Here is a 15,564-nt window from a genome sequence, read left to right as displayed (position 1 = left end):
GATGGATGGATGGATGGATGAAGGTAACATGGTTACTTGGTTGTGCTATAAAATGGCACTATGTGCCTGGAAACTCATCAAAACTGCCTCTTTGATAGTATATAATTAAAAATGCATTTATTTTTGCTTTATCACGTTGCTTCAGCACCTTTTTTTGAACCCATATTTTTTTCTTCCATTAAACTTTCCATTAACAGCATTATGTAAAGATTAAGACAAATCCACATGATTTTCCAGGCCACAACATAATTATTTTTTTGCATTTGTCTTATGTAATATTCAAACTTTCAGTGAAACAATATTTGAGGTTTTCATTAAGCTGTGGGCCATAATCATCAAATTTAATTTTCATTAATGGTTGAAATAGGCCACTCGGTGTGCATTAAATCTAAATGAGTTTCACTTTTTTAACCGATTTACCGTAACAAATTAAAATCTCAATAATAATCTGGCTTATTAAAATGCATCTGGGATTTTCCTCGTTGACTGCTGCGTTCTGCAGCTTCTCGTATCAATAGCAGATCAATGTTGTGAATTTATTTCTTGGCAGATCCAGGATTAGGTGCTTGCTCCTAGCTGCTGTTTTTGTCACACAGGTATGGGCATGCTAATGCTATTTGTCTCGCCTTGACTCACTCAGAGCACAGGCTGGGTTTACTCCCCCACTCCACTGCACGTCATCCATATTCATACATGCAAATCCAGCTTGGCCTTGGATTGTCTCTGAACATGTCAAGTCTTTATTGAGAGGACAAAAAGTGATGTACGTTTAATTAAAATATATATTGTAGTGGTGATGGGGCATATAATTGAACAAATGTGCTTAGTTAACATCACAGGGGTTTATATAACATTCATTATATCTGTTAAGATTTTTTTAAAAGCCTTATTTTGGTTTGAAGGGCTCAGTAACTGATTGGTTTGGTTTCTTGTCCCTTTTATGGGCTAATTTAGTTCACTGTCAGCGCCGCACAGAAAAGCCTCAGCTGGCTGCTTGTTTTGGTGCAAAGAGAACGACTCTAATGACCAGACTCTGCGCTCCTTAGGAAACACTGCAGTTCTCTGGAAAAGAGCAAGTTATTATCCTGAGGGGTTAGAAGAGCCAAAAGCAACAATACAGTAAAACACAGTTGGTAGTTAGGGGAAATCCCAAACCTGTGAGGAGATATTTACACAGAATGATCACTGTCTCTTTAAACAGTGAGAGAAAGCCCAGAGTATGATGCCTTTGGAAATATCTGATTGGTTAAGTGAGACTTTAGAGTTAATTGGATGCATTCTGAAGCCACACCAGGGACAATTTATTATGGGAAAGCCAAAAGAGATCAGCCAAGATATCAGGGAGAGAAATCTAGAAATCTAGGTTATCATTGGAAACAATTTACCAATGATTGAAGATACCATATTCATCTGTTCAAACTATTTTATGTAAATATAGACATGATGGGAATGTCCTACCATCATGTCTATAATTGCTCAGGAAGAAGGTTCTGTCTTTTGGTCCAAAAAGTGCAGACTGACCAAAGACAGTGACATTATCTTCAGTGAAACTGTCCTGTACTGACATTACTCCAAAAAAAGCATGAAATGCACACAGGGACAAAGATCTTGACTTTTAGAGACATATTCTGTGGTTTGACGACACTAACATGGAAGTGTTTGTTGGATCGCCAGCACCAACTGGCGATGGTGTTGTTTTGATGCAAGAGGAAATGGTGCACTTCATAAAATAGATACCACCAGGAGGAAAGAACCTTATGTAGAAATATGAAAGCCAGGAAGTTAAAGGTTGGTCTTCCAAATGCAGAATAACCCATAGCATTCAACCAAAGTGGTTGCAAAGTCAATGTTTTGGTGCGGCCACCACAAAGCCCTGATCTCAGTCTCAGGTGTGGGTAGGTCAAATTTGACTGAGTTCTACCAGTTCTGTCAGGAGGAATGGACCAGAACTCCAGTTTCTGGGAGGAAACCCAAAACGTTTGACCCAATTCATACATTTTAATTATCCCCGAGACTGACCAAATAATGTTACCAAACAAAATTTCTAAAAGATAATCTCTAGCATTTAGCAAAGAGAAATAATTTGGGTGATTCTATCTAAGCTAAGCCAAGAAAACGTTGGTCTGATTTAACTTTGATAGTGAGAAAAAAAAGAGTTTTTGTCTTTTATTCAGTTTTAACTGTATATAAATGTTGCTACATCGTGTGTCTTTGTGTATTGTCAGGATGACCTTGTTATTCTTCACTATCCTGGTTATTGAATGAGTGTATTCATTAGCTGAGCTGTTCGTTGTGCTGAATCATAACCTTGGCTAACAGAAAAGACTAGGAAAGTTACTCATAGATTTAATAACTTTAACTTCATTACTCTGTAGATGTGAGAAACTGTTTAAATGTGTGATATGAGCTTTTCTACTCTGGATGTTAAGCAGTCGCTGGGATTTATTTCTTACAATTTATATGTGGAAGACTGAGACGTTTTGCAGTAAAATGAGACTCACATTACAGAGAGTGAAGCTGGCATTAATTCATATAAATATGGAATATTTTCTCTCCTGACATCGATATTATTCAGATTTGACAAACTGGACCATTTTATCCTCTTGGCTACATTAACATTTATTTTGCACGAGATAACTTATCAATGGCATTAAATGACTAACTTACTATCTGAAGTGAAGTTTGGAAAAAAGAATTTCAATGAAATTTGCAAATTAAACAAAAAAAAAAGGTAAAGAGTGCTAACCTCCTCCTTCCTACCTGCAGGCGTCTCCGTCAGCATCTCCACCTTCAGCCTGGTGGCCATCGCCATCGAGCGATACAGCGCCATCTGTAACCCGCTCAAGTCCCGCGCCTGGCAGACCCGCTCCCACGCCTACCGCGTCATTGCCGCCACCTGGGTGGTGTCACTGCTCGTCATGGTGCCCTACCCCGTCTTCAACGTCCTCAAGTCCTTCCCCAAGGGCAACGGGACGGTGGGGAACATGTGCCGCCTGGACTGGCCCAGTGAGCAGGCGGAGCAGACCTGGTGAGAGCAGGAAATTAGAAAGATTCACTTATTTAACAATTATTAGGTAGATCTGTCTCTTTAACCACAGCAGGGAAGTGTTGATGAAAGCTTGTGGAATATTGTTTCCTTTTTCCTCCCTCCAAATATAAGGAGAAAAAGTTGAAATTCAGTCAAATGGTGTCATTTGCATGTGTGTTGCCGGTAGCTTCTTCTTCAGAATGGTGCAATCAGATGACGTTCTCCCGATTGCACACGTTTGGGAAAAGAAGTTGCATGCTGATCAGCTCATTTTGGTAATTACGCTCAGATTTCCTGCTCAAACTGTTGGTGACTTGTGCCTTCACGGCGGGTTTGACAAATTACCGTTCACCCTTTTCTGCTTCCCAGTTTAAGAAAAAGACGAGGAACTTCATATGGTCTGGTGTGAAAATGTATTTCTTCCTTACAGAATGATGCAGGTTTTCCTTTTTTACCACCTTTACGAATAAGATCAAAATACATTTTATATTAGACAACCTGAGGAAATACAAAAAGACAATTTAAAGTGATTTCTTAATTTTCTGAGGAGGAAAAAAACAATCCAATAGTGTTTGTTTTAGGTTTTAGATTTCTCTTTGTATAATAGTTTAATTTAGGTCAGTGTTTCTCAACCCTGGTCCTCAGCGCCCCCCTGCTCTGCATGTTTTAGATGTGCCTCCATTCCAGAACAGCTTATTCAAATGATTGAATGACCATCAAGTACTGCAGAAGCCTGTTAATCACCCAGAGATACAATTCAGGTGTGTGGCAGAAGGGAAATACCTAAAACGTGCAGGACAGGGGGGCAGTGAGGACCAGGGTTGAGAAACACTGATTTAGGTTAAAATCTGATGTTTTATAGTATGAACAAACAGTTTAAGGTCATATCCATAGAATCTCAATTGGTTTTAAGTTTGGACTTTGACTAGACCTCCACAAAGCCTTCAATTTGAGTATCAAATTCTTACAAATGGTTTTGTAAACCTTTCTAGACTGATAGATACACATGATTAATTGTTTGAATTTGTTTTTTTGTGTTTGTATTTTTTAATTTGTAATTTTTAATATCTTTTAGCCTTAAAATATTTAAAAGCTAAAAACGATTGTTTTTCAATCGTTTGAATTTTTTTTAGATTGGTTGCTTTTCAGATTTTTTAGCCTAATTAATGTTTTCACACAGGTTTTATATAAGTGATTTTTTGATTTTACGGGTTTGGGACTGGTTGCGGCTAGTGAAATTTAACTAAACTCTCCAAAAACAAACATAATAATTAATCAGTTAATGGTTTAACAATAATGTCAGGTTGTTTTGGATAGCTTTTCCCACAAATAAATAACATCCTCATTTAAAAATTGCTTTTTATTTGCCTAATAATGAAATTAGCTTGGTAATCTGACATGTTTACAACAGAAGAAATCTGTACCCGATTCCCATCACCTAGTTGCTCTACTCCAGCAAACAGCTCCTGAACCTGTTGCCATAACTGTGAACCGTAGGAACCAGAGAAAGGAGAGTCACTCCAGAAAGTGTCGCACTGAATTACATCCCCGACTCTTTGTGAAATAGGTGGCGTTTGAGGCGGAGTGATGCATGAGCCGCTGGCAGGGCTAACCCACAGCTGGAGCTGGTGACCTGGTGCCTGACTACGACTGCGAGTCAGTCTCAGTTCCTCTGCAGGCTGCTGTTGGTTTCCTGTTGCTGCAGACTGAAGACAGCAGACGGCCAGCTGACTGATGGTTGCTCTCATCATGTGATCATCAATGTGAATATGATGCCACTGGTGTGATTCGAGGGGAAAGTTTTAAGATAAATAGTAGTCTTAAATCTTCCTTTAATCCAAGCAGAGCTGTGATGGATGAATGACTTTGACTCAGAATTGCAGCTGTGTAACAAATGATCTAAACGCAGCACAGAAACTGATTTGTGAAGACAGATAATTTATCTGGAGTGTTTTTTTTATTAGATCTGCAGATAAATGATTTATGCATTTAGAAACAGTAACAACATTAAGCCCCACAGTTTTAAAAATGTATATTTTTATCTAATTTATGAGAATAAAGTATGCATTCACTTACTTTTTCACATTCATTCAATGTATTTTAATCCAATATTTTAATACAGAGAAGCATTCTCAGTAGAATGCAGTTCTAGGCTTTGACTGGGCCACAATAAAACAAAAATAAGATGCGTTTGGGTTTTCTCTGGAAACTAACGCTTAGAGAAAGGTTTTAAGAACATTCTGGATGCTGCATCCATGTTCTGTTAACACATCATCTAAAGCAGGTGCAGCTTCATAGTTAATTTCTAAATCAGATGTATAACTGCAACCAATAATGAACTCACTTTTTGCACCTGCACAATCTTAATTGCTGTGTTATATTGCACCTTTTTGTTCTCAAGCCAGTATAAATGTGAGGACATTGGAAGGATTCTGCAATATTTCTGAAAAAGCTCTTAAATTATTGACATTTTGGACTGATGAAAGTTGTAAAAGTTTGAATGGTTGTTCTTAAAAATAAAGTGGGAACCAGAAACTTTTTTTTTAAATATCCATAATGGATGGCACTAAAAACGATAAAATTGATCGAGATACTAATGTTTTTTTCTCTCACTATTACAATTTCCTTGTCATTTTAAAATGAATGTAATTGCCATCTACTCCCTACGTTTTGCTGAGGAAGAATAACATTTCTGGAAAAGGTCAGGACAGAAACAATTACTGCTGCTGCAGTCTGAGCTTCTCTGTGTGAGAAAAGCCTTCAATTCATCAGCAACGCATGCTCCCTGTGGACCAGTAAACGCTGCTTTGTTGCTTGGGAGATTCTGCAGGCCTGGATTAGTACAGAAACACAATCACAATACGTTTGAGCATCTGCAGTCATAGACCTCTGAGATCCAGACGTAAGGAACGTTGGACCTTGAGGGGTAACACAGTCAGGAGCAAAGCAGAGCACAGTAAAACACTCTACCTCTCTCCTCTCGACAGGCTTTTGTGTTGCAGCCGCCTATCAGGCCTCCGAATTTCAAGAAGTGGAAGAAATAATTAGTCTGGTTGGTGAGGTTAAGGGTAAAGATGAGTAAAGTTATGACAGAATAAATGCATCTCAGATCTAGGTAACATCGCTGTCTTTAAAATTACTCCAGCAGACAGGTTTTTCACATGGGGAGAGTTACTGAAGCAGGAACACTTACAGAATAAAATGCTAAGTTCACATGTTTATCACAACTGGATGGATGGCACTGAACGATAATGTGACAACGTCGTAAAAACGTGTTTCACATGTGAAAACAACGACAACACTTTGTACCTCGGTTGAAAATCATTAGAGCAAAATGGCAAAGAAGCAAAAATATGATTTCCACGTGGAAAAGTTTCACATCATGATTTAATGTTCAACATGCGAAACACATTTCACTGCTATAGTTTTCACATGAGAAACATATTAGTCTACAATATCATTTTCACATGTGAAACACGGGTAACTATATCATATTGTTTTCACATGTAAAAAATGTCACTAGGATTACTAGCACATGTGAAACACATTTCGCTACCTGATATAATTTCCACACAATATGATTTCTACCAGTGAAACACTCTGGAAAGCCTTCCATGTCTGGAATCTATACCACTCTGCACATTTTAAATTATTTCATATATATTTCCTAAGACATATAAGCCCTAAGGATTTCAAATTGGAGTTTACACTGTTTGTATGCTATAGTTTCAAAACATAAAACAATGTTTCCGAGGGTGGATGGGTTTTACATATAGGTGGAAAAGATGTGTTCAAATTAAGTTAACAGTTATCAAGTTTCATGTTCAGTAGCAATATGAGTTTTATAGATGTTTTAATTTTTGTTGTGCCGTGATGAGCTCGGTTCACCTTTGCAGCTGTATCAGCTGGTGGGGAAATTATCATTATGTAAAGCAGATGTATAACACATGTAAATCCTTTTTTTCCCTCTGCTGATTAGTTTAAACCAAAACACAACTCTGCTGGTTGATAATCACGTAGCTTTTGGGTGCTGTGGGAACAGTCAGATACCTATTAATATTCAATAGGTTTGTTTTTCTCTCCATCTATTCCCCTGCTTCACATCCAGCAATCTTTCTACATTTAGACCAAACACACAAACACACATATGCATGTTTTATATAAATATATATATATATATAGTTTTTGCACCCACTTGGGTCCCAGGAGGTTTTTGTCTAAAAGATATTTCACATTATCAAACAGCTAGCTGATGGAATACTTTGAAGTTTTCTCTTTAAACTAGGAATGAATAAGAGTTCAGAGTGCTGCCCAGGAAGACATTAGAATATCACAGTGAAAGAAACACCACCTCTTCTTCTTTGGTGCCGCTTTTATGTGTTGACTGATCTGCAAGGCGGACATCCTTCATAAAGAAGGGGATCCTCTGCATGTGACCAAAGACTATTATTGTTGATCAAAGTGGCAGCTGATCGTCCTTTTTTTATCCTATTAGTGCAGCACTTTTCCGGTTTCCCTGGTATATTAGCTAACTTAATCGGCCTGTATTTGTAGAAACAAATGCGATTCATGATCAGAGGATGCTGGATGTATCTATTTAGAAGGAAGAATTACATGGTACCGTCAGATCTTGATAACTTTATATAAGCTTCCCTTGTAATCTTAAGAGCCTATTTTACTTTTGCGTCTTTATTCTGCTAATATCACAACTACATTCTTGTAATTAAGCAACAACAAAAATGTTGTACAACTCGTCAAAAGGATGACTGAAATAGAATCCACTTTTTGAAAATATTTTCCGTTTTTGAAAAGAAAGCAAGAAAAAAAATAGTTTTTAGGCCATTGTTTTTTGTTTGCATTTTGCCGGACCTTGGTTATTTCAAGGGGTCTGAAACTTGCAAAGTGCTGGATCTGGATATTACTAAAAGTCTAATATCAACTTTTCATAGCTGAGCTCTGATGAGATGAGAAACAACTGTAAATGTTCCTCCGAAATGTCAGCAGAACCTCAAAACTAAATGACTGCCAAATAAATTATCCATTGTGGTTCTGAAATTGATGTGCTCTGATATACAGGACTAAGATTTGATGTCATATTTAACTGGCTAAGTAGAAAAACACAGAACACAAGTTAGTTTTTTACAAATGTCGCCCTCATCTCCCTGTGGCGTTCGGGAGAGAAAAGACGGTTCTAACTACTGACAAGAGGGAATCCTTATGCACTCAATCTGCTTTGTAAATATCTCCCACTGAAGCTGATGAGAAATATGTTGATACATAAAAATGTTGCCTCAGCAGGAACGCCCCCTGTGCTGTAAGTAAACATCTTAATAGGATGGAGTGTGTGCCGCAGTGCTCTCGGAGAGCAGTTTGGAGCCATCTGGACGGCCTCCAGCATGGCTGAACAACATACGCTCTGAGGCGTTTAGGCTAACTGAGAAAACCTCAGGTTCACATCCAACTTGTTCAGCTCTGTGCCATGTTTCTCTCTCTCTTTGCAGGTATGTTCTGCTGCTGATCATTCTGTTCTTCATCCCGGGCGTGGTGATGATTATAGCCTATGGTCTGATCTCCAGGGAGCTGTACCGAGGCATTCAGTTCGAGCTGAGCCAGAACAAAGAGACCGCTGGTGAGATCCGTCACAAATCCACTCCGACCTTCAAAAAGCTCCTTGTTCCTGCTGATTTCACTAACCAGATTTACTCTGATTAGCTGTGTTAGAGGAAGAGATGAAAGCATCTACCTAAGTTTTTTACTGCAGTACAATGGGATTCTTGTTTATTTTGCCTCAAGCAGAGACTGACATATTTTTTGAACACCCACAGATTTTGCACCTGTGACATCCAAAATTGCACTTCCTTTCCAGTCTTCCTAATGCCAAGCCACACTGGAGTGATATCTCATGCAGGAGCTACAGGATAATCCTGTCTGGAAAAGCTGAAACAGCGTCTCGACTGGCGAATTATACTTGCTGTATGTGTCAGGATAATCAGCTTCAACATAAACTAGACAGCAGTGAGTTCATCAAGGCAGTGCCAGGAAAAAATAACCCAGGGTTACACTTTTTACTCTTATATGTAGCAGAAAATGATTAACATTCCCTCCGAAACATCTGACATTCCTTCCTGATGACCACACTGAAGTACACAAATAATAAAACTGTATTATGTGTTTTAAAAAGCACCTGAACGTATATCTTATTTCAAATTTTGACATATTACCACAAACTTCAATGTGTTTTATTGGAGTTTTATGCGATAGCGAATTAGAAAAAAAAGACACTTTTTTTTTTAAACAAAAATATCTAAAATATATGATGTAAATTTGTATCCAACCATCCTGATTTTGGCCTTCCTTCTCACCAACCTCCACCACAGTTTCCAGTCCAATAGGTCGTCCTTCAGTAGAGCACTTCCACTAAAAATAGTCTCAAGTACTGATTTACAGTGATTGGAGCGGTCCATGAAGTTATGAGCACTTTACCATTTTACAGTCGTAACAATGTTTTATAGCCTCACCATTCTTCTTTCTTTTCAAAACATTTTATGGTTCCACTGGAGAACAATAAAACAAGTTATAAATTACATTGTGTTTAGTAGCCACACATTTGATCATTTTTGACTTGTGACAAAGCTACATGACGTTACATCAAGGAGAAAAATCCACAGATCTTCAGCGGATTGTGCCTGGATTGTTATTCTTGGATGACATTTGAGCTTAGTCTTATTCATGGCAGTGTCCTTGGGTATAATTGGGAGAAAGACCACTTCCTTGGATTAGAACCAATCCTACAAATGGATTGTAACACATGGTAGCTTTCAGCTTTTTCTTCCCAGAAAAATGCTTTTCCACTATAACTTATAAAAGATAAATGATCACGTATAACTTTGCAACAACCTCTACTGTCCATCCTGTTACTTAATAACATTAATAAACATTATTTCACCAGGTTTGTCTCATTGAGATTAAAAGCTCTCTTTTACAGGAGAGACCTGGCCTCAGTTACCACACAGTCACAATAAATATAGACTTAACAATAAAACAAATGTGAAAGGCCCCAAGTAAAACAACTGCACTTTTGCAACTTAAACGTAATAGGATCTATCTATCGTGGTCTTAAATACACTTAGAGACACTAATGTTTAAGTTTAAGCTCTGAATGGAAACTATTCCATGAGGTTGAAGCAGAAAAACTAAAACCTTTAAAGTCTTAAAAAGCACTTCATGAAATTAAATCAGACTTATATTTTCAACACTTCTCAAAGACGTTTCACAGTAAAATCAGTCATTCCCATTCACGCACATATTCACAAACTGGTGATGGAAAGCTGCAGAAGTGGCCGCTTTGTCCCATTGGTCCTGACCAACACCAGCAGGCGAGACAGGTAAAATGTCTTGCCCAAGGACACGACAGAGGCGGACAGAGCAGGAAGCAAACCGGCGACCCACCGATTATAGGACTAACAGCCCTTCTTGTCAAAATGCTACTGTTCAAAAGTATTACCAAAAAGTATTGGCAGTTCTTGGACCTTTGCCACTTGATTGGACTGTATTCTTAAGTATCAGTAATAAATTTATTAAATGCCTATAATTTGTTTGCTTTACCTATGTAAAAATGTCCCAATCTGACAGTGTACCTGGTTCCTTCATAGGTCAGAAGAATGGTGTAGGCAGGGCTACGGCAGGCCCAAGTGATGATGACGATGGCTGCTACATCCAGGTTTCCAAAAAGCCATCATTTGCTGTGGAGCTTCCCACCCTCTCGTCCTCAACGACCACCATCCTGAACAAGGCTGAGCGTGCCCGTAGCAACACCTCCGAGGCTAAGCTGCAAGCCAAGAGGCGAGTCATCCGCATGCTGATGGTGATCGTAGCTCTCTTCTTCATCTGCTGGATGCCCTTGTACTCAGTCAACACCTGGAAGGCCTTCGACAACAAGTCCGCCGAAAGTGCCCTTTCTGGAGCGCCCATCTCTTTCATCCACCTACTATCCTACACATCGGCCTGCGTCAACCCCATCATTTACTGCTTCATGAACACGCGTTTCCGAAAGGCGCTGCTGTCCACGTTCGCCTGCTGCTGCCGCAACCGCCTTTGCCGCCGGATCTGGTGGCGCCGGAGGAGAGAGGGGGAAGATGGCATCAACGCCACCTCCATGGGCACATCGATGGTGACCTCCATGTCCAAGTTTAGCTACACCACCGTCAGCACCGTTGGTACCTGCTGAGCCTGAAGGGGAGTGAGGGGGTCGCATCGGAGGCTGTCAGCAGGCATCGTTGAGTGCACCATCTGTTTTTTCAATCTTCCGTTTGTCAGTCCTCATCCTAATATGCTGTGAGTCACGAGCTGAGTAATATCCACGTCCTCATTTAAAGGCCTCTCTGAAAAGGTCTTGCTCAAATTCTGTGTGCATGATTGCAGAAAGCAAGGCGTGGAAAGCGCCGTTTCAACGTGGTGACATTCTTTTACCTCTTTTTATTGGCAGCAAGAGCCTTATTGCATCCAAAAAGAGAACATCATAGTGCCTGTGCTCTTGTAGCTTTGTCTGTCATGATTTCTTGTTCATTTGCTGGAATGAACTTCTCTCGGTGAAAACAAAAGTTACAAACTGTATACATAAATATCGTCTTTATGTTGTGAATGTGCCAATGAAAAATGTTTTGTCAGAAAAATTTCTCATTACATTTTTAGCTTCTTTTCAGTTCATTGCTGTGTAACACCATGATTTTTCGTGAAAGTCTGCTGTGCCTTACAAAGGTATTAAAACCTCTTGAGCTTTTCCAGATTCTGTCAACCGCAAACAGCAATGTAGCAAAACAAACTACCGCACAATTTTGGACATTAAGGAAAAAATACAAAAATACACATTTTTGTTTTACAAATAAATATCTGAAAAGTATACAGCGCTTTTGTATTTATCCCATCAGATTCAATGAGTAACTGAGATATATTGAAAAGTGTTATAGTTTTCTAAACTAAACGTATTTTAAATGTCTCTCAGCAACTTTCTCCCTGACCTGTGTCCATTGGTCTGCATGGCGCTGTTTGTTCAATAATGTTCAGCTAAGTTTATATTTGTATTAAATTACTTATAGCTAGGATTACTAACTTTGGGGCAATTGGTTGCATCAGATTTCATTTATGGGTGTCAGTGGGAAGAGTACAAATGCATTACTGTTACAATACTGTTGTTCATAAACACATAAAACCCAATAAAATAAATCAAAATTAGTGCCTCTAGCAAGACATAAAGGAAAAATTTAAGTTTCAGGTGTATTATCACCTTTGTAAGGCACTGCATTGTCATTCAATGAATAATATAATTTATTTTCTAAAAGAAATCATTTGAACCTTCAGATATCCATGAGCGCAACCTAGAGCCCCAGACACAATTACATTGAAATAGCCAAAGGCTACTGTATGAGCACGATTGTCTTTGTCTGCTTAAGAAAAATAGCTAAGAAGAGCTAAAGAAAGTATGTAAATTCATAAAAGACATGTACATTCTACAAAAGGTAGAATTCAAATGTTTTGAATTATCCAAGTCCAAAAAAGGACCCAAAATAAAGTTTTACTTGAATCGTGTTTTTCAAGCAGGCAATGCAAGATGTGTGATATGTTAGCATGTTGTAGGTATGCAGTGTAATATTCCATTGCAAATATCCAGAAGGTTTGAAAACTCTTCACTTTTCCAATTTAAATTTTCCCTGTTAGTGTCTTATCTAAGCATTAAGAACAGCGTGTAACAGTTTATCCCAAAGGGTCTTTCAGGCTTTGCAAAGGACAGACTTTAAATGTGCTAGAAAGAAAGGTACAAAAGGAAAATGCAATCCCTAGAATGGGAGAACATTTCTATAGATTAAGATTGTGTTGGGGAAAAAATCAAAGACAGATTGGTTACTAGGACGCCTTTGCACTGGGTTTTTTTTATTTATTTCACTTCAGTTCATCATGTTATTCTGCCAGTTTTTTTCTGTAAATTTTTTCACCTGCAGTCCTGGCTGCATGATGGATATAGAACTACAATAAAACAATAAACCACCTGATTTATTCAATTACAAGATAAGATACAAAGACATGACTGCCTTTGCTGTAGCATTATGCTAGCAGGGCATGATCTTCATAGGCAGATACAACCGGATGGGATTCAACAGAGCTGCGCCACTATAGGGCCCATGGGGTCAAGATATTGTGGCCATGCAGTGGATAAAAGTGTCTACACCGTTTTTAGTAAAATACCAGGTTTTTTGTAAAGAGAAATGAAATCACGACCAATCATTTCATAACCATGATATAATAAAATTGTTGGAGGAGAAAAATTGGAATAAATAGTGCTGTGACTAGTTTCTGTGTTGCCTTTTTTTTTTATCAAACACTCAGTTTTAATTACTGTTATTCCAAATTTTCTCCATTTATTGATGACTATCTTTACTGTGCCATCATGCTGTGGATTTTTTTGTACCCTTCTCCTTATTAATACCTTTGTACAATTTAGACATTTTTACCTGAAAGTAAGAAACTACAAAGGATCAAAAGTCTCAACAGCTAAACTTTATTTCTGGCCCAAGTGTGAATTCAAGTAACCTGAAACTGAATCAAAAAGAATCCTCTGATGGTTACACACTTATGCAATCATGTCTGCTCCTTTCACATTATAGGCTGACTTTTTATATCCACTGCATGTGATGAGATGCTCATGGAAAGGCTTCCCATTTTCAAAACAGTTTTGTGGGTTTTATTCAGTGTGAAGTCCTTCTTAACATCAAACACGAAGTGCAGGAAGGGAAGTAAATGTAAACATGAAATATCTGATGTGGAAAATGTGTGTGTATATGTCCATGCTTATCTAGAAAATGGTTGTTTAATGTTGTGCAACAGTGTTGTTTGTGTGCTAATGCTGTTGTGTCGACAAGTAATAATTTAATAAAAATGAAAGCAGAAAAAACTTGAGTTAAAACATTGTATTAAATTCACTTATGTTTATCCAGTGTAACTTAGTTGTGATGAATTGGGGTCAGCAAACACTTTTTGGTTCAACTCAACTTGGCTCTACTAAACTCTACAAGGTTTGGGTTGTTTTCCACCACCACAATGTACGCAGGTTCTCATGAAAAGGCAGCCAGAAAAGTGACGGGATTTGTATGCAACAAACCATGTAATGGATTCACTCCAATAACTCAATCAGTTACAACAGCCCCAAGCCAATAAATGACATGCAGTCGACTGAGGTCACATTTTCAGCTCATGTCATTTCAAGTAGAAATAAAAAAGATGCTGAAAACCCTAAAAGTCGAGTTGAATCAAGTAGAGGAGGTACTAGAGGTACTAGAGATTTGTTATTCTGGGAAGCTGAGGACAGTTTGACCAAGAACCAGATTTTCCATTTCCTGTTTTGCTTCTTTCCACTTTAATCCTTCTCTGAATAGACCATGATGAGGCGTATGGCGGAAAACTTCTGCGTTTTCTTCTTAGTCGTTCAAATGATATAATGACACAATAACTCTCTAATTTAGGTCAGTTTTGAAACCAGTTGTACCATATTGGTTTTAGTGAATGATTCAACCTTATTTGATAATTGAAACATGAGATGATACACACACCTTTATAAATCCGCAAACTTTAAGGTATTTGCAGCACCATCTTATGTTCACCCATCTTGATAAAAACAGCGGAGTTTAACTTCCTGGAGAAATAAAGAAAATGGAATTAGGGAGTTTTATGGCGTTCATCCACTCTGCTGTATAACAAATGGGGCTCAGACAGAGTTGGTTATGAAACTGAAATCTGCAGTCAGTCGAGTTGCTGGTCTACACTGAATGCTGATGTAGACAATACTATTGGGATATAACATAGCTCAATAAGCTCTAACAGTCCATCACTGAAAGGCTGGTTAGACCTTCTAGTGTGGCCCATCTCTGTAGCAAATTGCAGAGAGTAGTGCTGCATTTATCCTCACTTACTCTGCTCAGTTATTCTCTGTGGTCACTGTATTGTGTTTCCAAATACTTTACTTAAGTACAAAGCTCCCATTTGCTGGATGAAAGGTGTTACTCTGACCTTTTCCTGCTGTGCACTTTCAATTAGCAAAACTGAACTCAAACTGCTCCAATCATGGGAGGCTTTTAGATGTTTTTAAAGGCCAATGAAGTTGATTTCCAAATTTTTTATGCAACCTTGGGAATGAGAAACCTTTATACCAAGCCAGAATATAGCCACAAAAGTAGATCAAAAAGATTATGTTGCTAAGCTAGGCTCCAACGAAACCTATAGTGGTTCAGGTTAGTGTCGGCTTTTGATTTAGATATTTACTGCCTAAATTTCACTTTGATATTTATGTTATAGTTTTATGAAATCTAAATTACACAGACATATCTATATAAACTGTGACTGATGAGACGGTGGTCAGTGATTTAGATAACAGAGCACATATACGTGTCAGGATATTTTAAAATGTGCTTTTATTGTATTTGAAAAGCTATTAGTTTTACTAACAGTTAGCTTGAAAGCTAACTTCTGTTTATTTAAAGAGAAGTCAT

General features: G+C 38.2%; 1 protein-coding gene across 1 annotated transcript in view; it reads left to right on the top strand.

Annotated features, from left to right (window-relative positions):
* The window catches only part of cckbra (cholecystokinin B receptor a), a 41,115-nt gene extending 27,137 nt beyond the window's left edge, over positions 1-13,978 (top strand). The window contains exons 4-5 of the mRNA XM_007577701.2: positions 8,530-8,657; positions 10,681-13,978. Of these exons, the coding sequence (XP_007577763.1) occupies positions 8,530-8,657; positions 10,681-11,255 (703 nt within the window). The 3' untranslated portion in view covers positions 11,256-13,978. The remainder of the gene's footprint in view (positions 1-8,529; positions 8,658-10,680) is intronic.
* Positions 13,979-15,564: the final 1,586 nt, after the last annotated feature.

The sequence above is a fragment of the Poecilia formosa genome, unplaced genomic scaffold (assembly GCF_000485575.1).
Source record: "Poecilia formosa unplaced genomic scaffold, Poecilia_formosa-5.1.2 Scaffold451, whole genome shotgun sequence".
Lineage (NCBI taxonomy): Eukaryota > Metazoa > Chordata > Actinopteri > Cyprinodontiformes > Poeciliidae > Poecilia > Poecilia formosa.
Note: the sequence above shows the minus strand (reverse complement) of the source record. Positions and strands in the feature narration are given on the sequence as shown.